The sequence below is a fragment of the Fomitopsis serialis genome (genome assembly GCF_022376445.1).
Source record: "Fomitopsis serialis strain Sig1Antser10 chromosome Unknown B0H18scaffold_1, whole genome shotgun sequence".
Lineage (NCBI taxonomy): Eukaryota > Fungi > Basidiomycota > Agaricomycetes > Polyporales > Fomitopsidaceae > Fomitopsis > Fomitopsis serialis.
This window is the reverse complement of record NW_025954961.1, coordinates 368,085-392,147: the sequence shown is the minus strand read 5'-3', so window position 1 is coordinate 392,147 and position 24,063 is coordinate 368,085. Positions and strand designations below refer to the sequence as shown.

Sequence of the window (24,063 nt, the reverse complement as noted above, 5' to 3'; positions counted from 1 at the left end):
GACGCATTTGGACGGCTTCCACAAAAGGCAATTATGCGGCAGTGGCATCAGGGCGCGGCCGCCGATCGAGCACGGCGCTCCGGATCAGGCGGGCGGGGGAGAGCCAGATCGGGCGCCTGCAGTTGTCACCGCGCCGGCGCCGCCACCGCCACACCGAGCCACACCGAGGACGAGTCCCGCCACGCGCGTCCACGCACGACCACCACGCCGACGGGGGCAGGCATGACGGACAAGGCCGTCTCCCGCCTCTCCATGCCTGCGTCCTTCGCGTCCGGGCCGTCCTCCGCCAGCTCGCGCACCCACTCTCGCCGCCCGTCCCTCGCCGCTGTTGGCCCCTCCAAGTCCCTCGCGTCCCCGCCCACCCCGACCCTCTCCCCGCTCGTCTCGCGCTCCCACTCCCATCTCGTCACAGGCGCCGCACGCATCTCCCCAACCACGCCTGTCGATACACCCGCCACGTCGCCCACCTATGCCAGTACCCAGCAATCGGGCGCGGCGCCGCACGCAGGCTGCTGATGCCGACCGTGCGCTCCGCGAAGCCGACCATGGGCTCACCGAAGATACCGCCGTACAAGGCGTCGCCGTCCAAGATGTCGAGGTCGCGCGCAGGCTCCGTCTCCAACCCGTCCTTCCTCTCGGACCAGAGCGACAAGTCGGCGACCGCAGCCATGCCCGACTGGATCGGGGGCGGGCGGAGGTTCGAGATTGTGGAGGAGCAGATTGAGCTGGCGGGGTACCAGATCTACGCGGTGGAGAAGTGGTGAGTTGCGTTCGCCTTTGTCTGGCGTCGTCGCGACTTTGACCTCCTCCGACTCACTCGGACTTGTCAGGGTGGTCGAGCGCCGACGACCGGTAATCGTCTTGACAGTGTTCACCGGAGATCCGCAACACAAGGTATGCTACTGGCTGTCACTCGCGCGGCCTCCTTGTTGGCTGAGTTTGTTTTAGATACTGGTCACCGCCCTCTCACCGTCTTCATCACTAAGTCCCTCGGAAGCTCAGACAGAATGGGACCAAGCGCTCCGACACCTTCGCAGTGAAGGAGCACGACCCAAGGATGTGAGTGGCATACGAGTCAACTCACGCGTTCAGAGCGGTTGACGTCACATCAGATAGGTCTCGGTACCCTCATGGTCACTTCCCTCGCAAACTTCCGCTCAGACTATACCATTGTACATATACCCCGGGGCAACTTCCTCGAAGTCCGTGAACAGCTGTATACTAACATCAATCTCTTGCGCATGGGCTGCAGCGGGCGCAGTGCGCTCACTCTCGAGGAGCCAAGGTAGGCGGACGGCTGTTCAATGCCTCGTACATGGGTAGAGCGCTGAGACGACTCACGTAGTGATACCACGAAGGACCGCTTCATCCTGATGTACCATATCCCCGACAAAGGGAACGCGCGCTCTGCTGCATGCTTCAATGCCACTGTACTCGAACTCGTCAAGCTCACCCAGGCCGGGCTGGCGATGTTCGAGCTATTCGACACGTCTCCGGAGGAGAGGAACGGCCTGCTGTGTGATGTAACATGCGATGGCATCCGGCGCTGGGCAGCCGAGGTCGGGGAGCCATGCATGAAGATTGAAGTACGTGCTATCTCAAAGTGTCCACGCGTCGACTCACCGAGTCTTCTCTCGCAGCCCACAGAGCGGGTCGCAGACCCGACAGTACTATCCGCCCTCTTCAGTCTCATTCTCACCACCAGGAACAAGCTGCACGCCCTCGGCTACTACGTCCCCAAGGACCCCTTCCTGGACCCCGGCAACTTCACCCGCGCCCTCACCGCCTTCCAGTCTCCTCAACGACATGGACACGGCTACAGTCACTCCATCTCCTCCCCGCGCACCTCCTCCCCTCCCCGAGCCACGAGCCCGCACAAGGCGCACCACGGCTCGATCGCGCCGTCGACCGTCCCCTCGCCGACGCCGCCGGTCGCGTACCTCTCGCAGGCGCTCGTCGAGGCGGTCCAGGCCGCGTACGACAAGAAGATGCGCCCGACGGAGTCGTACAAGGTGCACCGCGTGCTGATCAGCAAGCTCGACGACCTCGTGGACGACCTGCGCTCCGCGGCGGACGGCGAGGGCGCGCCGCCGGGCCAGGGCGCGAGCGGCGTGAACCCGACGGCGGACCTCGGCGCGCTCGTGCGGCTCGTGGTGGCGAGCTCGGCGAAGGACGCGCCGAGCAGCTTGAGGTATCTGTGGACGGGGAGGCCGGATGATGTCGGGAAGAAGAGGAGGGAGAAGGAGGCGGTGTGGAGTGATGGGGAACGGGAGCGGGAGGAGAAGGAGGTGGAGAAGGACACTAAGGAGAACAGAGAACGAGAGAAGGACGGGACAGAGATCGAGACAAGTCGCGAGGATAAGGATCGAGAGAAGGAGAGGGAGGAGAGGGAGCGAGACGTGAGATCATCGGGCGACGAGAGCGAGTCGTACAAGCCCGTGCGGAGGGTGCAGCGCAAGATCGAAAGCTGGGCAGCGTAAGTGTATTGACTCTTCGTGAAGCACTCTCTTACGATCCGTTTATTGTGCAGCCTTGGACGGGCCAAGAAGCTCAGTGTTGATTTTGGCAACCTAGGGAAGAATCGCGGTGGACAGTCTGAACAGTCTGGTCCCTCGTCAACAGTACCCTCGGTGAGGATCACAGGGTAAGTGACACATCATATCAACCGCACGCATGTGATGACAAGGCCATTCCAGGGACCCGGACGATGAAGAACCACTGAGCAGCGGCCAGGCGTCCCCATCTGTACGTGTACTCTTTCACGTTCTCCGAGCACGCGCATTAAGCCGTGGTGTATCGCTAGTCGAGAATGCCGTACCCACCATGCTTGGGATCGGGTCATACACCCCTGCGCAACGCTCTGCAAGCCAACTCTCCGAGTATGACAGGCGCGTCACCGAGTTCAACAGGAAGCGGCCCTCGACCAGGCCGCACTATCAGTCGCGCATCATCAGCTGGTCAGACCCGCTGAGCGCGAAGGAACTCGTCGACTCCATCTCGTCCGACGAGAGGGAGCCGCATCTGTCAACTCTTCGGCGGACGGACTCGATCGAGGATGACGAGACGGAAGTGACTGCCAGCGACACCGAGATGGACACCGCGCGGCGCAGGCGCACGCTCACCTTCGGTCCGCGCCGGTGCCGCTCCTTCGACGCCGCCGCGGACATGGCCGACACGCGCGTGCTCCCGCTCGAGCGCATGCGGGTCGACGTCGAGCTCTGCGGGCAGCTGCTGGTGATGTACCGGCGCGAGCAGCACCTCGTGAACATCGCCGCGTGCCTCGCCGCGCTCACGGAACGGCTCTCGCGGACGAACACGCACCTGCGGACGGACCACGAGCGGGCGCGCCCCGGCCTCGCGGAGCTGCGCGAGCGCGCGGGGCTGCTGCACCAGGTCGAGGCGGCGCGCGCGCGCGCGGACGTGCTGACGCAGGAGACGCAGGCGCTCGCGTACGAGAGCGCGCAGTACCTCGTCGAGGACCTGTGGCATATGGCGGTGCAGCCCCGCCGGCGGGTGTTTGCGCTCCGCGAGAAGACGTTCGGGACGGGGCGGAAGCACCCGCAGGGCGTGCGCGGGGCGCATGGGCGGTTCAACCGTGTGCAGTGGACGCTGGACGGGCGCGAGCGGCTCGTGGACGCGCTCGGGAGGACGGAGAGTGAGGCGGAGGAGGAGGAGGGCCTGCCTGGGGCGGACGCGATCGACATGGAGGAGAGCGAAGATGAGGTGGACGCGGTGCAGCACCAGAGCTTGCGCCCGACGTGGTTGCTCAACTTCTTCAACTACTGGGGCAGCAAGTGGGGCGCTGCGGGCCAGAAGAAGGAATCGACACCTCCGAAGGAGGACGAGGTTCAGTCGGACAGGGAGGACGCGTCGGAGGAATTGCAGACGAGTTGCGTGTCTCTGCCTGCCTCGCCTACTCAGCCTCGGATGCGTCCTGCGGCAAGACAACCAAGACAACAGCTGCATGATCTCATCTTGCTTCATCGTTGCATTCTTGTCACTCTTGGACTTGTGGATCACTTGGAACATCATGTAGCAATAACAATACCACTAGATTGTATTAATACCCAAGAACAATTCGAAGTACAGCGGGCAATAGATACTGCCTCCCGACAGGTATGCTCACGCGCGGCTACCGCGCCTTCATCCTGGTCTGCGTCTTGCGCATCGCGCGCTTTTTCTCGCGGTCCAACTCTTTCTTCTGGTCCGCCGCGCTTAACCTGCTCAGACGATCCTCCTCCGCCTTCCGCTTCGCCGCGGCGCGCTTCTCCTCTTCCTCCTCCTTCTGCTCGCGCTTCGCCTCCTCCCTGATCTGCTTCTCGATGTCCTCGCGCACTTTCTTCAGCTTGTTCTTCGTCTCGGGTCTGAGCTGCGCGCTGAGGCCTCCGCGCATCCCTGTTGCCTTGCCCTCGCCCGCGATGGCGTCGACGAGTTGGAAGGCGGCTTGGATCAACGGCAGCGTGGCAGCCGCGTCGGACGATGGGGGAAGAGTGAGCTCGAGGATGAGATGCTTGCCGCGCTGGCTCTGGGGGAGGGGCGCGCTGGGCCGGGCGCGGGGCTGGTCCGTGATGGACAGCGAGCGGAAGTACTTCAGGGTAGACGGGCTCGAGAGCACCGCGGGGAGGTCGAGCGCGCCGAGGGGCCTGAGGAGGTTCGTGGTGACGTCCGCGAACTCGGACATGGCGGTGAGCGAGGGCGGGAGGGACGGCTGGTCGGTCGTCTTGGTGAAGGAGAGGTCCCAGCGGCGCGCGCGGATGCCCTTCAGCTCGTCCTTCGCGACGACGGCGAAGACGCAGTCGGGACGGCGCTCGCGGAGGCGGGCGCGCTGAAGGCGAAGTCGAGCTCGACGGCGTCGGCGGCTTTGTAGTCGAGCTCCATGAGCCCGCGCCCGAATTGGTAGGCGAGCTGGAGGAGGTCGTGGCGCGGGCGGAGGGTGAAGGTCGTGTGCAGGGACTTGACCGCGCGACGGCCGGTGGAGAAGTTGAACCAGTCGGAGTTGCCGTCTGTGAGGGGCGTGCTCAGTCCGTGGAACAGGGTGCGCGAACAGATGGATGCTTGACGTACCGCGGACAAGGCCTTTTTGTGCTACAGGACTAGAGAACTGAGCTTCGAGTAATGACGAGTGTGCATCGAACCTGACAATGCGACTCAGCATGAGTTGCTTCCGACTGCTCGGTGTTTAGAGACTCTACGCACCACTTGTTGACCCTGCTTTCGTTCGCCCGCTTTCCCCAGAAGTAGAGCACGGCGAAGAGAAGAATGGCTGCAATGAAGTACGGCTCATTCTGAAAGACTACATCGCCCCGCATAAGTCAGGGCGAGCAGCACTCAGGGATGACACCTACATGCTGGTCGGATGGTGAGGAACTTCCACCGGAACTCGGTACCCTCATAGTCGGGAGAGAGGTTGACCGGGGGCGGGGTGAGGTACTTTAGGAGGACGGAGGCCATCTTGCCTGTGTCGTTCCAATTTGACCGAGGAGACCTGGAGGCTGGTGCAGCCCGTAAGCGCCGACGACTCGCTGGCGAGCAGTATGGGCGCCTGTGCTCAGGGGGGAACAGGCGCCCTGATCAGGGCGAATGCCGTGACGGCGGGGAAGCCGGATATGGCAAGTGGCCCGCCGCTGCTCGGTAAGAAGACATTGAAGTGGGGATGGACGCCCACTGACCGGTGCATCACCGCGCCTCCGCTGCGTCCGAGTCTGCTGGCAGGACGACCGCTGCATGCCAGCTCTCGTTGTGAGCCGTCTGTTCCTCTCTCCGCCAGCATGCGTATTCATGTCAACTTTCTCGTGCTCGACGCATACAGGGCTCCGCGCTCCCGTATAGGACAGTACGCGAGGCCTCCCATGGCCGAGTCCGATGTGGGTTCCCAGATGCACCTCGATTGGCATTGCCTGCCCTACATGTGTCCAGCCTGACCTGTCTTCTGATCGTCCAGCGGCAGCCCACCCGCAGACGCACACCGTCTCCCTCTCCCTCGACCGACTATGGTGCCTTCGTGCTGGCCATGGTCGCCCACCATGGCCGCACGTCCGCGTCAGGCCCGATTGACCAGCGCGTGCTGCGCAAGTGCCTCGGCCTCGCGTCCTCGCATCTCATCACTGACACGACCATGAACCCCGAGCACGGGCTCAGCAGCTGGCACACCGGCTTCCAACACCTCATCGACGTGCTCGTCGCGCTGCACAACAGAGGCGAGCTCGAGCTCGAGACCGTGAACGCCGCGAGCAAGGCGTGCTCAGAGTGCTGGACCGTGGCGGGGTCGTGGCGGGAGATGGACGCGGGGCGGGAGAGCGTGCGCGGAGTTGCGGCGAGGCTGAAGGGTCTGCTGGACGACAATGGGAAAACCTACCGCGGGGGCGGGTGTACGCTCCCTGACACGGATGTGCGCTGCTGGGAGGCATATAGAAGAGAGGACCCTGTACGAGTACGAATTTGTAGTAGTACAACCCGGTGCACGCGATCATCTCCTTTTTCATCACGCTGCCCGATGCGCGCCCTCAACGCGTCTCCATTGGTCCAGCCTGAACACCTCCACATACGCCAGTCAACTATCCAGGGCAATTAATCGTGCAATTATATCAGTCCGCGTAGCACCGAGGTAGGCATGCCATGTAACTATTGCAGGACATGGATGGCAGGCACTGCAAGTCAGAAGTGTCGTCCGAGATGCGCACTGGCCAATGCTAGTCTCCTCCAGGCAGGCCCTAGACTTCAAGGAGGCAAGGGGAGTGTTCCATGGTACATAGCACGGCGCACCTCCCGACCGGTTCACCCCATCACAATGTTTCACGGAATTTCGGTCGTACACTCATATCACTCACGTTCAGGTCGGCCTTCTGTCGTCGTAGCGTCCCAAACATGCATAGGAGCCCCTGGCAGGGGTAGAAAGGGACGAATTCGTATGCTCACAGAGTGTCTATCACCAAACAGAAGCATCAATGGCAGTTCCTACCTTCGTATCCCGACGTATCCCGAAAGTAGCATGTCGGGCTCCCTCGTCAGCCCTCCCGCCCTCGCTTCCAGTGTGCCGAGTACCTAATACAAGTCACTTAGTGCACGTCAGCACGCGTCAAGTAGAAGGCATACACAGCAGAGCACGCACAGCTGTTTATTAGCGTGAAGCGTGGGCATCTTGTGCTGCACGGTCCTAATCCATTCTTTGAATCCAGGCTGTGCCCTCGTCATGCACAGTGTGCTGGAGATCCAGATGCGCGACTCCCTCGTGAAAGGGGGGCTAGACACGATGCGATCGATCTTCGTCATGTTGTCGGTGGTAGCGGCCCCGCTCAGCAGCAACCGCATCAACCGCACGCCGTCGCCGATGCCTTCCCCGACGACCTTGACTACCACTTGGATGCACGAGATCCCAGACGTGACTGACGCAAGCAGCGCCGCGAAACACGCGAAATCGAAGCCCGATACTTCTTCGGCGCCGATGATGATTGTGATGAGTATCGAATCTAAGCACTCCAGGGGCGCAAGAGAGAAATGATGCTCTGTACCGAATCGCACAAAGGCAGTAAGTGAGAACGCGTCAGATCAACTGTCCATATCAAGGAACTCACCGACGACCTGCAGTGCCTGTTGCGGCTCCACACCGCAATGGTCCAAGTTCAGCGACAGTCGCACGAGCAGACACATGTCATAGACTTGCAGTAAAGAACGGATACCAGAGCCCGCGATGTGTGTCAATGGGCCGTCGACATCCAGCGTCATGAAGAAGCTGAACATATCGACGATCCTCAGGGCATCCGCAATGACGAGCCTCAGGGCCGGAGCAGCAATGTCGTCTGTACAGACACGAAATTTGAATCTCCGCCGTGCAGGAGGACGACGGAAGGCCAGATGCCTGAACCCGCTGTTTCGCAGCCGCACTTTGGCACACCTCAGAAGATCGAGCGCTGGCAGAGCACACAGGAGGGCCGCAAACGCCGCCGCCGAGGACAGCTCGACGTTCTCCAGCGTGAGCTCGGTCACCTTGCGTAGCCTCGTCAGGTACAGACATACGTCCCGACGCAGCGAACCCCCTGCCCACTTGACGTCGCGCAGTGTGAGACTGCGCAGGTTGGGTACCAGGGAGGCACACGTCGTGGCGAAGGTTACTAGATGTGCGGTGTCGTTGTGGCCGGACCCTGGGCTGCCGAGGATGGACACGCTCTCGATGGCCTGACCCAGCGTTGGGTTACCGCGGAGGAGCTGTGAGAGCCGGTATGTGTGCTGCTGGCTTTTGAGGTAGACGTCTCGGAGGGAGAGGTACCGGCTGAGGGGGTAAAACGTCTTGCACACCTGGGCACAGGTGAGAAGGTCCTCCGTGGACCCGAAGCCGATGATGCGTTCGAAAATTTCGACGGGGAGACGCGGTTGAGAGGCATTCTTGTCCTCAACTACAGGAGCAATCATATCTGAGAGAGACTGCATGCACCTTGAAAGGTGAATCACTGTTAGTGTTGGCATGCGCGGCTAGACAAGCGTAACTTACCTTGGAGATGGTGAACGGCTCCTGGTACCGATGGTAGACGCGTCAATGCCCTATATAAAGGGAGGTGCGATACGTGCCCAGGGAGAAGCCCATCCTGATGGTTCCGACATGCCATTGCGGACCTGCACTTCAAAGCCTGAGCAGAGCAAGGCATGGCTCCGGAGCGCCGGAAGAACATGTACACATTGAGCTGCTGACGAGGGTTCCACAATGCAGATAGCTTGTCCATGCGTCAACGGTGACATACCCTTGAGATATGCTTGGATGCACGGCCAAGGGGTGGGCGATGCGCAACATCGCCTTGTTGTGGAAGATCTAGAGCACCAATCTATGTACCCACTGATTCGTGGCAGACGCAAGGGATGCATGTCGCAACGCTAAGCACGGGAAGCAAGACCGCCCCCAATAGACCCTGTGCGCAGAGCGATGCAAACAGTAAAACCGGAAGCCAGTCTAGGAGGACTCGGAGACTTGCATCGCGACTCACGCACAGGTTTAACTCTTCCTTGACATAGCGATACTGAACCAGCCAGCCCCCTTCCTCGTCGTTTCTTCGCTGCTAGAAGCTATGTTTTCGCTGCAGCTAGAAGCGCACTGTGTGCTGAAACACGGCGGCGTGTGCGCAGAGGGAGGACGGGTGAGAGAAGTGCGGCGCAAATGGCCGACTGCCGGATCGGGCGGGGATGCGCGCCGATGCGGGTCCGTTGTGACGCCCAATCGCTGTGACGTCACGCGCTGACCGGCGGGTCCGATGAGAGAGCACGGCGCCGGCAGCGAGACTAGCTCAAGCTGCTCTCGCGCTGAGGCCGCCGTCCCTCCCATCGTCTTCATCGCCAACCGCGATGTCGACTCTTCTCCTCGCAGTCTGTCGCCGTCGCCTACGACAGGGAGCCCCCCGTTACCTCTGGCTCTAGCTCGCCCAAGGATACGTTCGCCACCCCCCTCTCCTCTCCGACGCAGCGATCTATGCCTCTTCCCGCTCAGCCTTCCAGTTCCAACACGAGCGACAAGCCACTCCCGCCCATTCAACACTCTCCAACGATCGCGGAGGAGAAGCCACTCCCACCCATCCTGCACGAATCATCCGTTCACGAGGAGAAATCTCTGCCCGACGCCGGACATGCGTCTCCAGTACACGAACTCTCTGCGAGCGATCCGACACTCTCACACCGCTACGCGCGCACTATCTCAAGAAGGAGCTCATATCCCTTGAGTTCCAGCGCGAGCTCAATGCGCTCACCGCGGTGCCCACAAACAACATCTCCCCCTTCTCGTACCTCGGGCCACCTTTCACACCACCGCCCAAGGGCGCGCCTTCGCTCGAGCTACCCTTCCTATGCTACTGCTTCCGCAAGTTTGTCATCTCCTTCCCGTTTCTGGCCGACGCACCCCGCAATTTCTTCCCGGACAAGCTCCAGCCGTTCTTGGCGTCGATGCTCTCACGGAACCTGAGCTCTTCAGGTGTCCTGGATGAAGGCGATGAGGATAGCGAGGAGGCTGCCCGCCACAAGCTGCTTGCCAAGCTGGAGAGACATGCTGCAATGCTCATGACCAGTGGAACTAAGCTGCAGGAGAAGGAGGAGGTCGTGCGGCTGAAGCAGGCGGATCTTGATCGGCTGGAAATGATTGCGAAGAAGCGGGCGGCGAGGGAAGGCAGGATAAAGGACAAATTTGAGATCAATGTTGTATGTGTGCGGACCGTTACTGAGAAGGGGCGCGTACGCAGCAGAGTTCATGAGGTACGCAATAGTTATGATCAGGAAGCTTTGCGTGCTTATATGAAGTCATAAGGAATTCATTATACGCACGCGACGCCCTCATCAGAAGGACGTCTTCGTCTCGCGCAGGTATGGCGATTTCAAGACGCTTGCGAACGAGCTGCGCAAAGCCCATCCGGGCGAGGCGATCCCCGCGCCGCCAGCCAAGGACCGAACGATCGTCAACATAAGCACCTCCGTATCGACAACCAGTCCCCCCGGCTTCCGCGCTGCTCCTCCGGGGAGCCCCCACCACCCTCGTCATTCTCGATGCCCGGGGGCTCTATCAGGACCAGAATAACGCCAGCAGAGACTCGTTTTCGAGTCAGGGGACGATGAGCCCCACTTCGCCGATATCGTTTGCGTCCGGGCAAGGATACAGTGGCGGGGCATCTAAATTGGCCCGCGAGAAGAACCGGCTGACCCTCCGTGCCTATTTACATTCCCTCCTGGCAGTGTCAGAGCTGGCTAGCTCACCCGTTCTGCGTTCCTTCCTGCTGAGTGGCCCGACTCAGCTGAGCCCAGACGAGCTGGAGGACGCGAGGCGCAGGGAGGAAGCCGATGAGCTGAGGGAAGACGGGCGTAAGAGATTTGCGAAGGAGATTGCTGCACGGGTAGACGGACTGAGGGATGCGGCGAAGAGCGTGAAGGGAGAGCTATTCGCGAAGGGTACGTTCTTCATCTCAAGTGCGCTTACGCCGGATCAAACTTAATGGGACATCTGCAGATGGTCTGACACAGATCTTCGCGACAATCAAGGTCACGGACGACATACGCAATCTACCGGAGAACTTCCAGGCTGTCATCGAGTGGGCCGCATCTCGTATGTCCCTCCATCTGCCTGAGCCAATCGTCTTCTGTACCTACGCCAGACTGATCACTAGCTACCCAATGTAGGCTAGCCTCGACCGTGTTCCAGCACTTCGTCGCGGCGGACAACGCGTCGGAGACGTTTGCCAGCTTGAAGCGCATACATGGGCTCATGCCGTATTTTATGCTCAAGACCGCGCTTAAGGTCAGCAACCCGGTGGTGATGATCCGCGGTGCGTCGTTGACAGTTCCCTTCTACTTGGTGTTTAACTCAAGGATGGCGCTTCACACTATAGGAGTGCTGGATTTATTCCTCGCGCAGCCGTTTGGCGGGCGCAGTCTTCTTCAGCGGTAAGGTCATGTACTGTATGTAAGACACGGAGGCTTATGTGCACGTAGGATGTTCACAGGCTCCCTGGTCGAGGAGGTCAAGGGCATCGAGGAAGACGTCGAGGCAGTCAAAGACAAGGTTGATGACCCTATTCTCTGTGAGAAGATCCGCCAATTCGTGTATGCGCCGCGCGAAATCCAGGCGGTCTACAAGGCCGATGCTGGTACGCGCTGTAGCTATATCATGTTATGTCTACCAGTTGAACATCTTGCCTTCCGTTGACAGCCGCGGAAGATATCCATCTCCTTGCCGCTGTCCTACGCTCCGCAGAGGAGCCAATGCTCTCTCGTGCACAGATGCAGCGTGTGCACTATGCGCACCGGGCGCATAAAGAATACGTCAAACATGTCGAGTCCCTCCAGGACTCAGACGACGATGACGGCCCGCAAGATGAGCAGGCGTGGTTGTTCGAAGACCTGAGCGTCCTTGCACGGCTGTATTCGAGGATGAGGGATAGGGAACAGCTGATTGAGATCATTTTTGAGGTGCGCCTCATTGACTCCTCTGGCCATGGATTTGTGTAGTGATGGTGTCGCGTTAGGGTTCAACGGCTGACCTGCTGAAGGATATCATAACGATATTTTATGCACCGCTGGCGCAGGTGTACCGCGCTGCGAGCATCTCGGACTCGCTGGGCGACCTGCAGAACTTCATAAACGATCTCATACGGACTGTCGAATCCACTGAAGAGCGTACGTCTGCTGCGTCTTTTATCACACACCTCAATATAGCTAACTGCTTACGGCTGTTAGTCAGTCAATCAGACCCCGCGAAGACCGTTCAGATTTATATCGATCTTGTCAAACGGCACGAGCAGGCGTTCTACAGCTTCGTGCACAAGGTGCACTCCAAGGGTGAAGGCCTCTTCACGGACCTGATGCGCTGGATCGAGCTGTTCATCACGCTCATGCGTGACGGCCTCGGGGAGCGCATCAGCATGGAGTTCATCCTGCCGCACACGGGGTCTGAGCGGGAGGCGATCATGCGCGAGGTGGACGCGATTGCGCTCTACCACTACAAGCTCAAGGTCGCGTACGAGGACAAGGTCCGCAAGCGCTTCGGGCGCACGCAGGGCATGAATGACGCAGATGCCGAAGACGAGGTAGCGGCAGAGCTTGTCAATAGTGTCGTCAAGGATCTCAGCTTCGGCGAATTGATACAGGGCGACGCGGACGATCTTGCCGCGGAAGAGACAGACTCGGAGGAGGACGACTCGAGCGACGAAGACGAGTGGAGTAGCGATGAAGACGACTCGGAGGAGACTGACAGCAGCGACGACAGTGATGGGAGCGAGGGTGGCCGGACGGAACGTGAGGGAACACCGCATGCACGACAGCGAGAACGACCCCCGGCTGTCTCGCCTCGGTCTCCCGACTCGCAGACGGCATCCACCTCGTCGCAGTCGCCTACGTCGCCGGTCAAGCGATCGCGTACACTTGGACACGTCCCTCTTCCTCTTCCGTCACGGTCCAAGTTCAAATCGAAACCGAGCAGTCAAGAGTCCTCGCCCCGTTCATCCACAGATCGCCCTCCTGCAAATCTCCGCCACTCGCGCTCGTTGATACTGAAGCAGTCTGGGAAGAAATCCCCACCACCACCTGTCCCCAGATCGGCCCCTGTACGTCCACGATCAAGATCGAGGACAAGGCCCCAGTCTTTGCCGCCGAAAAAGAAGAAAGAACCTACTATCCAACCACCCGAGCTATTTCACCTTCCACAACTGCTCCCTATATTCATGGAACTAGTGAGTTTGGCAGCTCCTGCATTCACGCAACTGAGCTAAAGATCCTTGTAGATGAAACCTCTTCTCCGTGCATGAGAGTAATATTGTTTGCCGGTCGTCTCGTCGCGTTCCGTTTGTAGGACCTTCGTTCTTGTAGCATCAGCTAGTTAGAGGAACATCATCCATTTGTTGTACCAGTAGTCAATTGCGTCGACAGCTGTACAATCTTAACCACATCGTGTAATTGTTATCCTGTCCATCCTAGAGCAGTCTCATGATTGTCGTGAATGTTGCTAGGTACATGAACGAAGTGCAGAGCTATGAGTATGTTACAGAGGTCGCCACAAGCCGTGCCAACAGGTGATGTGAGAGCAAGTTTCAGGTTGTTCAGAATGCTGGAGACGAAATCGAAAAACGCTTGAAGGTATAGCTGCATCGGCGGCCTGTTAGCCCGAGCATCGATACTTCCATGTAGTGTCACGTACCCAAGGAATGCCAGATCCTTGCTTGCGCCAGTGGTATCCGCGCCAACGGGCTCGTCTGGCACCTGCTCGAGCTCGTCCGTAGGGAAATAAGACGTATCGGTGATGGAACGGAGACGAGGGATAAAGGGAGCGTCGATGTTCCTAATTCCCGTCCAGTTGACACCGTAGAAGAACGGATGGTGCTTGAGCTGATCCACGCTCAGACGACGATCCGGAGACGTTATCAATCTACAAGACACAGCGTAGTGAGTCACAGGTCGTACCACATGTGAGGCAAAACTGACCGTCGGATGATATCCTCAGCTTCGCGACTCAGGTGAACATCGTCGGGGAACATCAAGTAGTTCTGCCATTGAATGATCTTGTGGTACGTCTCATGGGTCGATTCGGAGCAGAACGGTGGGTAGCCGACAAGACACTCGAACATGATCGCACCAAGTGACCACCAGTCGCACTCGTTGCCGTAACCTTTCTGGAGGAAGATCTCAGGCGCGATGTAGTCTGGTGTACCGACAGTCGAGTACGCCTAGAGAACGCGCATTAGCTTTGTAAAGCTGAGACAACCGAGGGTGATACGAACCAGCTTTCTACGGTTAGCCTTCCAAGTGGCGATTTGGTCCTTACTGGTCATGGTCAGATTGATGGCATTGACCATCACACTGTTTCGCGCTTGCGTAGTGGGTGATGCGACGCCGTTGGCGGACTCCAGCAGGCGCTGATAGTAGTTGCTGTCGTGTTGTTTGTGGAAGCCAGTAGACAGACCGAAATCAGACAGTTTGATGTGGCCATCTTTGTCAATGAGGATATTGTCCGGTTTGATATCACTGGAACGAGCCAGCCCATCAGTTCCCCAGAAGCATCACAATGACATGGTCCAACTCACCGATGAATGAAGCCCAGAGAGTGAACAGCCTCGATGGCAAGCACGCACTCCGCAATATAGAATCGCGTCACATCTTCCGAGAAAGTGTCGTACTTGATCAACATGGTCATCAGGTCGCCTCCAGGTAGGAACTCCATAATCAGGTAGAGATATGCGGAGTCCTGGAAGGAGTAGTACAGCTGCACAACCCATGGCGAGTTGGACTCCGCGAGTACGTCGCGCTCTGCGCGTACATGTGCAAGCTAGGACGACGATGAGCCTCGGCACCAGTGTAACACGTGTGTCTCCGAACGCACCTGGTCCTTCTTCAACATCTCGTCCTTCCGCAAGGTCTTCATGGCGTAGATCTTGCCTGTGTCCGGCTTTTGCACTACGCGGACCTGTAGAATATCATCGAACCATGATTTACGGACAAACAAGACACCGCTGCCCGCTGGGATGCGCGTACCTCTCCGAATGCACCCTTGCCAATGACTTTTACCGTCTTAAAGTCATCCAGACCGAGCCTCGTCCGCCGCAGCCTGAGGAAAGCCGACTCCCGTTTGCCCAGGTGTTGCAGCTGGCGCTGCTTGCGCTCATCGGACATGCTGGGGTCCGCGGCCAGCTTTCGCTCAAGCTCGACGCGTCTTGCGTTTCCAATGTAAGCAACGCGTTCTCGCACAATCACGACTTTCTGCACCTTTGATTACGCTCAATCGCCGCATCGACAGCAACCTTGTAGAAGTGCTCGAGCTTGAGCTGTGCGCCCTTCGCGCGGGGCACGGCATCATCGGAGAAGCCTGCCGTTGTCCGTTCGAAGTAGACATAGTCCGCCGGTTTGCCGTTCGAATGAGACGATTGCCCGCTCGCCACGCTGGATGACGACTGCGATGCCTGCATCGATGGGCGCGAAGGGGTCTGAGGGTTGGAGGAGGAGGTTGCCATCCCGTCAGTGTGCAGTCTGGAAAACAGAACTGCAGTTCCATAGCGCCCACTTTAAGATACAGCATCGAGTCACGTGTAGGCGTCTGTTGCCGCAACGACTGTCTCTACATTCGATTTCGCACAGCGACATTTGCATTAATCTTCGCGATTGCTAAAGAAAAGCGGGACGCATGCATTGCGGCCGAAACCGTTTGTGTGACATCGAGAAAGAATGCGGTATTATTGTCCGAATATAAGTTACGTCAGTCCGTGTACTCCCGACAGGCAACCGTGACTACCAGAATCTACCAGAGCTCTATGCCCTCGAGATTTGTACCCTTAGGCGTACATGAGTAGGTAGTTCGACATGAGAGTACACACTTCACTTACCAGTTTAGGGAGACGGAGATACGCATCCGTGCCTGTATGGTTGACGACGAGTGAACGGAAGAATCATTGGCTTGAGTCAGAGGGCTCACCATAGCCGTCGAGGCTGACGAGCTCCAATGATCCCCCAAAGTATCTGGCGACAGCAGTCAGCAAGGACACTCTCGCATGATCAATTGAAGTGTCATACGTTGCAAATATATTGCTCATCGGGAGGCCGATACCGATCCTTGGATGTGGGCTGACCCCAGCTTCCTGTGAGGATCCTCGCTATCTGCTTCGGTCTCCCAACGCTTCACTTGTTCCTCGACAGTGGCCACCATGCCCGTTTGACTGGAGCTTATGGTACGGAGTGCACCGAGACGTCTGTTGTCCATACGCGCAGGGTTACGTAGGTGTGAGAATGAGAATAGGTCCATCGGATATTGATCTCAGGAGTGAGCAGCCCTCCTCCTGTCGAAGGCAGTAGTCAGCGAGTGTGTACACGACTTTGCAGTCCCTACCTTGATCAGATATTCGGATGGTAACTTCGTTCTCACCCGCCACGACGGTGGCGCGTATTGGAGGAAGGTGGTGCAACGAAGTATGTTTGAGACGGGTTGCTCGCAATGACTGTAAAAATGTATTATGGACAAGGAGCGAGCGGAACAGGGCATCTTACGTTTTTGAGTAGTTCAAAGACGACATATCTGTCAACGGCCGTAAGCTTCGTGGTCTCTGTGCGCTATGCGTGAACATACTCAAGATGTGCAGGGATATACGAGAACTTGATGTCTAAGTGCCCTTCGATGACCACCTCCGGCCAGGGAGCGTCGGCAGAAGTGCCTTCGATTTGGTCTTGCTCAGCATCGTATGCCCGTTTGCGCAGAAATCTTGCACATTTCTCGATGCTGTCCTTCACTGGCAAACGCAAGTGTATCACGCCGACGCGATTCTCAGGGATGCGCTTGCCATCCTGCCGCGTTGAGAAGTACCTCGAGAGCGCGATGTGGTGTTCCGCCAAGACCCGACGTGATATGCGAGAGACCAACATGCGGTGCATAAATGAGTCGAGCCGGTCAGGTTCGAGATATGGTGAGGACAAAGACAGTCCCAGTGAGAGATTGGGGATAACTGCCTTGCTGCGATGTCGAGTTCAACGATCCACAGGCTTGAGATGAAGACTGCGCGCTCACTGTTCGTCGAGTAGACCCCGCACGAACCTGCAGAACGCGTCATTTTCCTGTATCGTCTTGATCTCTGGGTATCTCCGGAACCTGGGATAAGGATCATCCTTGAGCACTTCGCCAGAAACTCGATGCAAGACGTAATCGTACTTATCGAAGGCAGACCAGTAGGCCTATATAGCGTTAGGTCTCAAACTCATCAAGGTGATTAATGAAGCTTCTCTCACCTCGTACACGTTCGCTACACCTTCTTGGTTCACTACGACGTATGGTAGGGTCTGCATATCCGCAGCCTATGTGCAATCCGCACGGGAAGCTCAGTGCGAACATAGTTCGCGCTCTTCAACCGTTGTCAAGGCTCAGCAATAGTAGTGGACCATGGGCAACCCACTTTGATAAGCCTCTCCTCCGTGATTGACCGCCCAAAGAACACCTGTAGGCAACCGTGTGTTATGCGTCTACCGGTTTCACGAAGACATTGGGAGTACCAATTGCCTTAGCGTCAATCTTGAGCATCCCGTGAAGCATACAGCTCCAATTGTCTGTTCTGATAGAAGTGAAGCGCGGTGGACGAGGAACGACTCGAGAAGGTCTCGGACTGGAAGTGTTTCGGACGCGGAGGGTGGCTGCGACCGCTGAGCTCGAGCTTGGTCGACAAAGTCCCAACATCCTGGCCGGAGTCGAGAGTGCAGTGAATGCTCTCCTTCAAGTGGGTTCCACCCTTTAGGAAGAGAAATTTGGGAAACCTTGCAGTGGTTTCAGCATCACTGCCAGGCTGTGAAGAGCATGGACAAGACAATCCACCCGTGTGCAGGTCGCGAGTCAGACCGAGTCCGCGTTGGCGCCGGGCTCTTCAATTGACGTAAATCCTGCGATCACGCTCAAAATCAAAATACCATTTTGACTGGCCGACGGCAGTGGAATATGAAGCTAAGCTTTATGTTCCACCACTAACATACACTCAGTACTGCTCTCGTCTATCTTAGTCTATATTAGAGCTTCTCCCTTGAGAGCTCCTTGTATCAAATACGCCGACCGTTGTCCCTATTTACACCTAACCAGTCGGTCTTTCGTGGGGTTGGGAGAAAATCAGGCGAGAGGAACAAATCCTCCTCGTCCTCGTCCATCTTCTCCCCTTCCTCTTCGGTATCATCCTCATCCAGCCCAGCGAGTACCTCGGCCCACATCTCGTCACTCACGGCAACTGTCCAGATCTCCGAATCTGGGAGCAAGGGGATGGTCGAGGAAAGGAAGTCCGAGAGCAGCTCGGATCGACCCTCTCCTCCTTCGGTATGCAGGTCGGGCAAGGGCAAGTATTCAGCCTACCACGGCGATAAGAAAAACAGTGCATGGAGGCCGCGGTGAGGGCGTACCTCAATGAGCAATCCTTTCACGGCGCCTCCGCCCACATAACATGGCCAAAGCGGACGAGCCAGTCATTGCCGATTGAAAATATATATCCGTCAATGTTCAGATGGTGACCAGAGCCTTGGCCCTTCTCCCCACCAGTGCGCACCCAGCGCTTGCCAACTACACCCAGGTGGGACATGAGTTGTTCTAGCGCCCCCGGCGGACTTACAGTGACAAGGGTATAGTGATAGTGGGGAGGAGGTACTGCTAGAAAGGGCTGTGGGGGCTGTCCCTGTTCATGGGCTACTTTGAGCCTCAAGTAGTCGCCTCTGTTGGGCGCCGCCGGGTCCTCGAGCATGACGAAGGTGTTCTCTGTGCTTGCACACCGTGTAATCCCATACAGCCAAGGTCACGAATATGCGAACATACCATTCATGGTTACGGTGTAAAGTGGACGTTCAAGACTCCTCATATCGCTCGATTCTCCTGTGAAACGTGACCGCCAGGAGCTCAGTCCAACCTGCCACCTTCCCCGTAGAACGCCCTTATCCGCGAACCGTCAGTGTTGCGCTCGACGGTTACGAAAGGGTAGCCGCACTTGATGATTCATTATGATGTTGTGACGTATCAGGTCCACGCCAGTCGAGGGGGCATTGGTCCATCGTACCAAGCTGGAGATGATGTTAAATAGACTTGAAAGATTCACGCAAAGCTGCTCGCACCCAGTGAACCCCATTATCCACCTTCAAACCAGTAACCAGGTGAGAGGAGAATGAACAGGCCAGACAGGGAATCGTTGAGATACTGGGGACCGCAGAATGAAGTAGAGACGAAGCAGATGCAGAGCGGCGCTCCCCGCGCGATTGTGGCGGCGTGGCCAGACGCGTACTGTCACAGGTGTCACATCGCGTCTATTCAGCGCTGTCGCGCCTGTGTGGCTGGAACTAAACACAGACCCTCACTCGCGAGAACATGCCTCCCAAACGAAAAGCTCCTTCAGCGGCCGCGGATGACGCACAACCAGCGGCGAAAAGAGCATTGCGCTCTAAAAGGTTGTTTTGAACGACGTCACCGCTTTGCCTGTGAAGACACGCAGATCGAGACGTGCAGTTGCTGCAAGCGACGCGGTGGCGGACTCTGCTGCTGCGCCACAAGACACCGCTGTTGTTGCCTCTAGGACGCGGAGAGCGGTGAACAACTCTGGGACTACAGCAGCAGATGACGCAGACTCCCAGCCCGGACCGAGCAGATCGCGCCCAAAAACTCAGAAGAAGCCGATTACAACAAACAGGAGGGTAAACTATGCAGTGGTCGAGGACAATGTTGATGAAGAGGCAGATGAACTGCTGCTATCGCCGTCCAAGAAACATAAACGACCTGTTACCCCTCCGAGACCCAGTACTCCGAAAGCCTCAGCTCCTCGGATATTCATGGAGTGCGTGGAGATCCTGACACCGTCTAGACGTCTTGCCGACGGTACGCCTTCTGCTACACGCTTTCTGAACCTTGCTGGTGCGGCAGCAGAAGTTCATCCACGACAGTCCACACCTTCCCCATCCAAACGCACCGCGCCCCCTACATCGCCGTCTAAACCTCGATCCACCGACCGTGTCCGTGCGTCTCCCGATGTGGAGGATGCTGTTCAATTTGCAGGTCCTTCTACTGCACCGATTTCTCCACCTACGACACCAGGCAAGCCGAAAACACGCACTCCAACTGCCTCTCCTTCGAAGCGACGAGGAATAGCAAGCGTGCAGTCTTCTCCGACCCGTCAGGCGAAGACCCTTCCTCCTCACCTCTGTGCATGCTTGCACGCCCAACAGCGTGTAATCTTACAGTCTCTTCGTAACGTCCCGGAAATTGAGAGAGAAGGTATCGAGCATGACGAAGACGAAGATCCTCCGGCCAACACAGTAGCTCTTGAGGAGCTAAGCAATCTCCTCAGGGGGACAATTCTCCGCGGAGAGGGCAACAGTTGCTTACTCATTGGCCCTCGGGGAAGCGGAAAGACTAGGGTAGGAAGTATGATAACCTCTTCATCCACATGCTCACACCATTCTTAGATCGTAAAGAGTGCCATTTCAGCGTTGCCGGAGAAGCCAATCATTATCCACCTTTCCGGACATGCGCAACAGAACGACCGCCTAGCGATACGAGAGATCGCGCGCCAGCTCACACAACAAACAGGAACATCCTTCCTGCCCGCTGAAGACGAAAAGACTGCCGAGGACGGCCTCAATGACCTGAATGACCCAGAGAACCCATTTGTCGACAATCGAGATGTCGCCGAAGCTGCTCCTGTGATAGCTCTGCCTGCTCCTGCGCACTTGCTGGCACTGATATCCATGATCCCGACCCTGCCCCGGGCGACCGTTGTCGTCCTCGATGCGTTCGACCAGTTTGCGAGTCATGCTCGCCAATCGCTTCTCTACTGCCTGCTCGACACAGTACAAAGCTGTAGAGTGGGTAAGGCTAACAAGGGCCTCGCAGTCGTCGGTGTGACTGCGCGGGTAGATACGATCAACTTACTGGAAAAGCGCGTCAAGAGTAGGTTCTCCGGCAGGATGCTCAGGACTGCATGTCCGCGGCGGTTGACAGACTGGACGAGTCTTGCCAGGACAATCTTGACCGCGCCAAGAGGGGAGGATGAGGATGATAACGAATGGGAAACTCTTTGGGCAGCCTCGGTCGATAACTTCCTCAACCATCCTGAAGTCAAGGAAGTCTTCAAAGACACGTTCGGGCTGACCCGAGATGTCTATACACTGCGTCGCATATTGGTCGGTAATTCCTTCAATCGACGTCCTGATGAACCGCTGATCATGGTTCTGGCAGCTCCCCGTCGTAACTGAACTTTCGGAGGCCTCTCCGTTTCCGTCGCCAGCCACATTTACAAGTGCGGCTGACACCCAACGCTGTCCTGCACGTTTCCCCTTCCTTTCGGGTAAGTGCTCATGTCAATCTATCCTTTTGAGTCTGACAATCAAAACGCCATCGACATGCAGCCCTGCCATACCCTTCCATATGCCTCCTAATCGCGGCAATGCACGCGCGGACCTCAGGGCATGAGAGCTTCACGTTCGAGATGCTGCATGAGGCCTTCCGGGATCAAGTTCGCACATCGCAATCTGCGCCCGTCCAGATTGAGGGCGGGACCATCGGCATGGTCCGGTGTAGTCGGGAAGTCCTCATGGGCGTGAGTTCCCGTCCGCTATACCATCGACTGACCTGTGCTGAACAATCGCGCCACTGTCGTTTCTAGGCTTTCGAGCGGCTCGTCACGCTGAAGATATTCCTTACCACTGCTCCACCATCGAGCAGCGTCGCCAGAGAGTTTGTCCCACATCGTTGCGCGGTTGATAGACTGGAAGTGAAGCGGGCAGTGGAGACTATGGGGCAGACCAACCTTAAGAAGTGGTTAAACAAGATGCAATGACATGTTCCTCTTGCCTTTTGATCAGACTATCTGTCTATCTACTACCGAGGTGGCGGTGGGATAATGAGTGCCAATCACGCGGGCGTCAATGGAGACTGCATACCACAGTACTACTATCACTGCCTTGTACTTGCTCGCCTTCAAGAGACTTGCATGCCATATATGTGCATGTCATTTGCGACATCGCCCCACAATCTGTACGCGTTTGTACCACGTAGTCTAAAGTGATCCGGATTCCCATGAAGGCTGGTGATGAGTCTTACCAAGCACAATCGACGTGCGGGGAAACGAACTCACCGAGCGCCGAAGCTTGGTCGTTCAGCCCCTCGTCCTCACCGCATTCCGTCGCACCCCACCAAGAGACCCGACGTTTCAATGAAGCTTCCCTACGGAAGGCCATTTCATGAACTACGTAGGCGATTTCTTCGCCCCTTATGGATGTATGATCGCCATATTGGGAGGGTTTCGAGCCGGCGATGTGTCCCTCGGAGTTGGGCAGAGAATGATTAATGACCGCTCAATGGTGGGTTACGAGCCTTCGGGTGTACTATGTGGATGGCTTATGTATGCCAGTAGAGACAGTACTCAGTTGCATCATAGCGTCCGAGTCGTACGCCAGGGCCCAGGGGTGGTATATAAGGGGTGGGCTTGCAGCATCCACTTCATCACCCCCAGCCTCTTAAGCTTCATTTAAACCCCAGTCAAAGCTCAATTCCAAGCAGTCAAACAACCAGCGACATGTCTCTCCCCCAGCGCACAATTGGCAAGCACACCATCTCCGCCATTGGGTATGGATGTATGGGCCTATCGGCCTTCTACGCAAAGCCTCTCCCGGACGAGGAGCGACTCCAGGTATGCGGCCGAGTGACTGCTCATTGGCGAGCAGAATTGAGATGGCTGACACCTACTCGTAGATTCTGGACGAAGTGTACAAGAGAGGCGTCACGCACTGGGACACCGCGGATGGCTACGGCGACTCTGAAGAGCTTCTCAGGAAATGGTATGACAACAAGACTGGTGTACTTTGTGCGTGCACTCATCCCTCGTTCTCCGTAGGTTTACACGCAGTGGCAAGCGCTCTGAGATCTTCCTTGCCACCAAGTTCGGCCTTCGCTCTGGCGTTCCCGGGAGAATCGTCAACGGTGACCCGGCGTACGTCCGTCAAGCAATCGAGCGGTCTCTGCAACGGCTAGGTGTAGACTCCGTTGAACTCTACTACCTCCACCGGTACGTCGGCGTTTCTCGCACTGTCATGAGTTCGTCTGGAATCTAATGTGTGACATCCTTCAGTGCTGACCCTGACGTTCCAATTGAAAAGACGGTTGAAGCAATGGCCGAGCTTGTCAAGTACGTATCGGCATTTGAGTGTGTACTCCCGCGTGCCCTGACCCATCCGCTCACAGGGAAGGCAAGGTCAAGTACCTCGGCCTCTCCGAAATTTCCGAGTCCACCCTCCGTCGCGCCCACGCCGTGCACCCCATCACCGCCATCCAGGTCGAGTACTCTCCCTTCACGCTCGACATCGAGGACCCGAAGATCGGGCTCCTCAAGGCTGCACGCGAGCTCGGAGTCGCCGTCGTCGCATACGCGCCACTCGGGCGTGGCCTGATCACTGGCGAATACGTACGTATATCGCTTATTTATGTCGGAACGTCGGATTTAGATTCGCCATATGTACAGACGAAGCCAGAGGACTTCGAAGAGAGCGACTACCGCCGTGCGATCCCCCGCTACAGCCACGAGAACTTCCCCCGGATTCTCAAACTCGCTGCCGGCCTCAAGGCGATCGGCGAGCGACACAACGTGACGGCCGGCCAGGTCGCGCTCGCCTGGCTTCTGGCGCAAGGCCCCGACGTGTTGCCCATCCCTGGTACCACAAAGCTCCACGTACGTCTTCTGTGCGAAACGTTACTCAGCCTTTGCTAAGCTGTATATTGAATAGCGTCTGCACGAGAACCTCGGCGCGGCCAGTCTGAAGCTCACCGCCGAGGACATCGTCGAGGTGCGCAAGGTTGCCCAGGAGGCGGACACGACGCAGGGGGAACGGTACCCGCCGCACTTGGCGCATACACTCTTCGGCGACACGCCAGCGCTCGAGGGTTGGGTCGCGTAAACACCTGCCGAGGTACCGGTGGAGAGCTCGTACAGCAAGGACAACTGGTAAAGTGCATACTCTGTGCGAACCTTGTACTTGTGATCATTGCAGTGATGAAACATCACTGGGAATATCACTGGTCATGTCATGGTGCGCGACGTAGGATTCTGTCCGACTGAGGAGGTGCGCGCA

At 57.5% G+C, this 24,063-nt stretch overlaps 10 protein-coding genes across 10 annotated transcripts; 5 read left to right on the top strand and 5 right to left on the bottom strand.

Moving 5' to 3' along the window:
• Positions 1-33: 33 nt before the first annotated feature.
• Positions 34-3,968, top strand: B0H18DRAFT_1099992 (uncharacterized protein; the record flags this gene model as incomplete). The annotated part of the gene is made up of 11 exons (XM_048032493.1): positions 34-341; positions 413-760; positions 831-894; positions 949-1,059; positions 1,113-1,285; positions 1,346-1,586; positions 1,641-2,476; positions 2,531-2,644; positions 2,697-2,745; positions 2,809-3,889; positions 3,922-3,968. 11 exons carry the CDS (start codon positions 34-36, stop codon positions 3,966-3,968), a joined length of 3,372 nt encoding a protein of 1,123 aa, XP_047900960.1.
• Positions 3,969-4,065: 97 nt separating this feature from the next.
• On the bottom strand, positions 4,066-5,622 carry B0H18DRAFT_965781 (DUF1682-domain-containing protein). Its single transcript, XM_048043284.1, has 5 exons — positions 5,346-5,622; positions 5,197-5,293; positions 5,065-5,135; positions 4,804-5,003; positions 4,066-4,771 (listed from the first exon to the last, which is right to left on the bottom strand). The coding sequence occupies exons 1-5, from the start codon at positions 5,449-5,451 to the stop codon at positions 4,133-4,135; spliced, it is 1,113 nt and encodes a 370-aa protein (XP_047900959.1). The 5' UTR covers positions 5,452-5,622; the 3' UTR covers positions 4,066-4,132.
• A 57-nt stretch (positions 5,623-5,679) lies between these two features.
• B0H18DRAFT_965774 (uncharacterized protein) lies at positions 5,680-6,709 on the top strand. The gene is made up of 3 exons (XM_048043283.1): positions 5,680-5,739; positions 5,768-6,388; positions 6,448-6,709. Exons 1-3 carry the CDS (start codon positions 5,725-5,727, stop codon positions 6,529-6,531), a joined length of 720 nt encoding a protein of 239 aa, XP_047900958.1. The 5' UTR covers positions 5,680-5,724; the 3' UTR covers positions 6,532-6,709.
• Positions 6,710-6,835: 126 nt separating this feature from the next.
• Positions 6,836-8,670, bottom strand: B0H18DRAFT_4860 (uncharacterized protein). The gene is made up of 4 exons (XM_048038259.1): positions 8,486-8,670; positions 7,572-8,428; positions 7,109-7,502; positions 6,836-7,054 (listed from the first exon to the last, which is right to left on the bottom strand). Exons 2-4 carry the CDS (start codon positions 8,422-8,424, stop codon positions 7,042-7,044), a joined length of 1,260 nt encoding a protein of 419 aa, XP_047900957.1. The 5' UTR covers positions 8,425-8,428; positions 8,486-8,670; the 3' UTR covers positions 6,836-7,041.
• Positions 8,671-9,142: 472 nt separating this feature from the next.
• Positions 9,143-13,597, top strand: B0H18DRAFT_965764 (uncharacterized protein; the record flags this gene model as incomplete). Its single annotated transcript, XM_048043282.1, has 12 exons — positions 9,143-9,184; positions 9,350-9,616; positions 9,637-10,224; positions 10,277-10,502; positions 10,555-10,911; positions 10,970-11,051; positions 11,140-11,285; positions 11,349-11,403; positions 11,452-11,606; positions 11,669-11,928; positions 11,985-12,135; positions 12,196-13,597. The coding sequence occupies 12 exons, from the start codon at positions 9,143-9,145 to the stop codon at positions 13,224-13,226; spliced, it is 3,360 nt and encodes a 1,119-aa protein (XP_047900956.1). The 3' UTR covers positions 13,227-13,597.
• Positions 13,554-15,413, bottom strand: B0H18DRAFT_866863 (kinase-like protein; the record flags this gene model as incomplete). Its single annotated transcript, XM_048039816.1, has 8 exons — positions 13,554-13,596; positions 13,652-13,879; positions 13,936-14,177; positions 14,232-14,475; positions 14,535-14,776; positions 14,831-14,914; positions 14,983-15,160; positions 15,214-15,413. 8 exons carry the CDS (start codon positions 15,411-15,413, stop codon positions 13,554-13,556), a joined length of 1,461 nt encoding a protein of 486 aa, XP_047900955.1.
• Positions 15,414-15,742: 329 nt separating this feature from the next.
• Positions 15,743-18,177, bottom strand: B0H18DRAFT_1080914 (alpha-ketoacid dehydrogenase kinase N-terminal domain-containing protein; the record flags this gene model as incomplete). Its single annotated transcript, XM_048031300.1, has 15 exons — positions 15,743-15,775; positions 15,828-15,859; positions 15,917-15,960; positions 16,071-16,254; positions 16,328-16,436; positions 16,486-16,513; positions 16,565-16,945; positions 17,000-17,080; positions 17,141-17,163; positions 17,218-17,268; positions 17,301-17,330; positions 17,382-17,423; positions 17,479-17,497; positions 17,521-17,616; positions 18,050-18,177. 15 exons carry the CDS (start codon positions 18,175-18,177, stop codon positions 15,743-15,745), a joined length of 1,281 nt encoding a protein of 426 aa, XP_047900954.1.
• On the bottom strand, positions 18,050-19,281 carry B0H18DRAFT_1090987 (uncharacterized protein). The gene is made up of 5 exons (XM_048032275.1): positions 19,063-19,281; positions 18,939-19,011; positions 18,770-18,884; positions 18,364-18,712; positions 18,050-18,312 (listed from the first exon to the last, which is right to left on the bottom strand). The coding sequence occupies exons 1-4, from the start codon at positions 19,074-19,076 to the stop codon at positions 18,381-18,383; spliced, it is 534 nt and encodes a 177-aa protein (XP_047900953.1). The 5' UTR covers positions 19,077-19,281; the 3' UTR covers positions 18,050-18,312; positions 18,364-18,380.
• Positions 19,282-19,289: 8 nt separating this feature from the next.
• B0H18DRAFT_899659 (origin recognition complex subunit 4 C-terminus-domain-containing protein) lies at positions 19,290-22,015 on the top strand. Its single transcript, XM_048041447.1, has 5 exons — positions 19,290-20,355; positions 20,404-21,120; positions 21,176-21,284; positions 21,346-21,536; positions 21,603-22,015. The coding sequence occupies exons 1-5, from the start codon at positions 19,771-19,773 to the stop codon at positions 21,774-21,776; spliced, it is 1,776 nt and encodes a 591-aa protein (XP_047900952.1). The 5' UTR covers positions 19,290-19,770; the 3' UTR covers positions 21,777-22,015.
• Positions 22,016-22,093: 78 nt separating this feature from the next.
• On the top strand, positions 22,094-24,042 carry B0H18DRAFT_965744 (NADP-dependent oxidoreductase domain-containing protein). Its single transcript, XM_048043281.1, has 8 exons — positions 22,094-22,299; positions 22,353-22,628; positions 22,691-22,776; positions 22,833-23,003; positions 23,067-23,123; positions 23,180-23,399; positions 23,457-23,663; positions 23,719-24,042. Exons 2-8 carry the CDS (start codon positions 22,515-22,517, stop codon positions 23,887-23,889), a joined length of 1,026 nt encoding a protein of 341 aa, XP_047900951.1. The 5' UTR covers positions 22,094-22,299; positions 22,353-22,514; the 3' UTR covers positions 23,890-24,042.
• Positions 24,043-24,063: the final 21 nt, after the last annotated feature.

Excerpts from the sequence above, each read along its gene's own strand:
- B0H18DRAFT_1090987 (XM_048032275.1), bottom strand. Across the intron at positions 18,885-18,938 it reads ACATCATAATGAATCATCAA|GGCGTTCTACGGGGAAGGTG; the intron begins GTGCGGCTACCC and ends TTCGCGGATAAG. Across the intron at positions 18,713-18,769 it reads TTACACCGTAACCATGAATG|AGAACACCTTCGTCATGCTC; the intron begins GTATGTTCGCAT and ends GTGCAAGCACAG.
- B0H18DRAFT_965744 (XM_048043281.1), top strand. The coding sequence starts at position 22,515 with ATGTCTCTCCCCCAGCGCACAATTGGCAAGCACACCATCTCCGCCATT. Across the intron at positions 23,400-23,456 it reads GCCTGATCACTGGCGAATAC|ACGAAGCCAGAGGACTTCGA; the intron begins GTACGTATATCG and ends CCATATGTACAG. Across the intron at positions 23,664-23,718 it reads CTGGTACCACAAAGCTCCAC|CGTCTGCACGAGAACCTCGG; the intron begins GTACGTCTTCTG and ends TATATTGAATAG.
- B0H18DRAFT_899659 (XM_048041447.1), top strand. The coding sequence starts at position 19,771 with ATGGAGTGCGTGGAGATCCTGACACCGTCTAGACGTCTTGCCGACGGT. Across the intron at positions 20,356-20,403 it reads GGGGAAGCGGAAAGACTAGG|ATCGTAAAGAGTGCCATTTC; the intron begins GTAGGAAGTATG and ends CACCATTCTTAG. Across the intron at positions 21,285-21,345 it reads ACGTTTCCCCTTCCTTTCGG|CCCTGCCATACCCTTCCATA; the intron begins GTAAGTGCTCAT and ends ATCGACATGCAG.
- B0H18DRAFT_4860 (XM_048038259.1), bottom strand. The coding sequence starts at position 8,424 with ATGCAGTCTCTCTCAGATATGATTGCTCCTGTAGTTGAGGACAAGAAT. Across the intron at positions 7,503-7,571 it reads ACAGGCACTGCAGGTCGTCG|AGCATCATTTCTCTCTTGCG; the intron begins GTGAGTTCCTTG and ends GATTCGGTACAG.
- B0H18DRAFT_965774 (XM_048043283.1), top strand. Across the intron at positions 6,389-6,447 it reads GTACGCTCCCTGACACGGAT|TACAACCCGGTGCACGCGAT; the intron begins GTGCGCTGCTGG and ends AATTTGTAGTAG.
- B0H18DRAFT_965781 (XM_048043284.1), bottom strand. The coding sequence starts at position 5,451 with ATGGCCTCCGTCCTCCTAAAGTACCTCACCCCGCCCCCGGTCAACCTC. Across the intron at positions 5,004-5,064 it reads ACAAAAAGGCCTTGTCCGCG|ACGGCAACTCCGACTGGTTC; the intron begins GTACGTCAAGCA and ends CGCCCCTCACAG. Across the intron at positions 4,772-4,803 it reads CGCCCGCCTCCGCGAGCGCC|GACGAGCTGAAGGGCATCCG; the intron begins GTCCCGACTGCG and ends GTCGTCGCGAAG.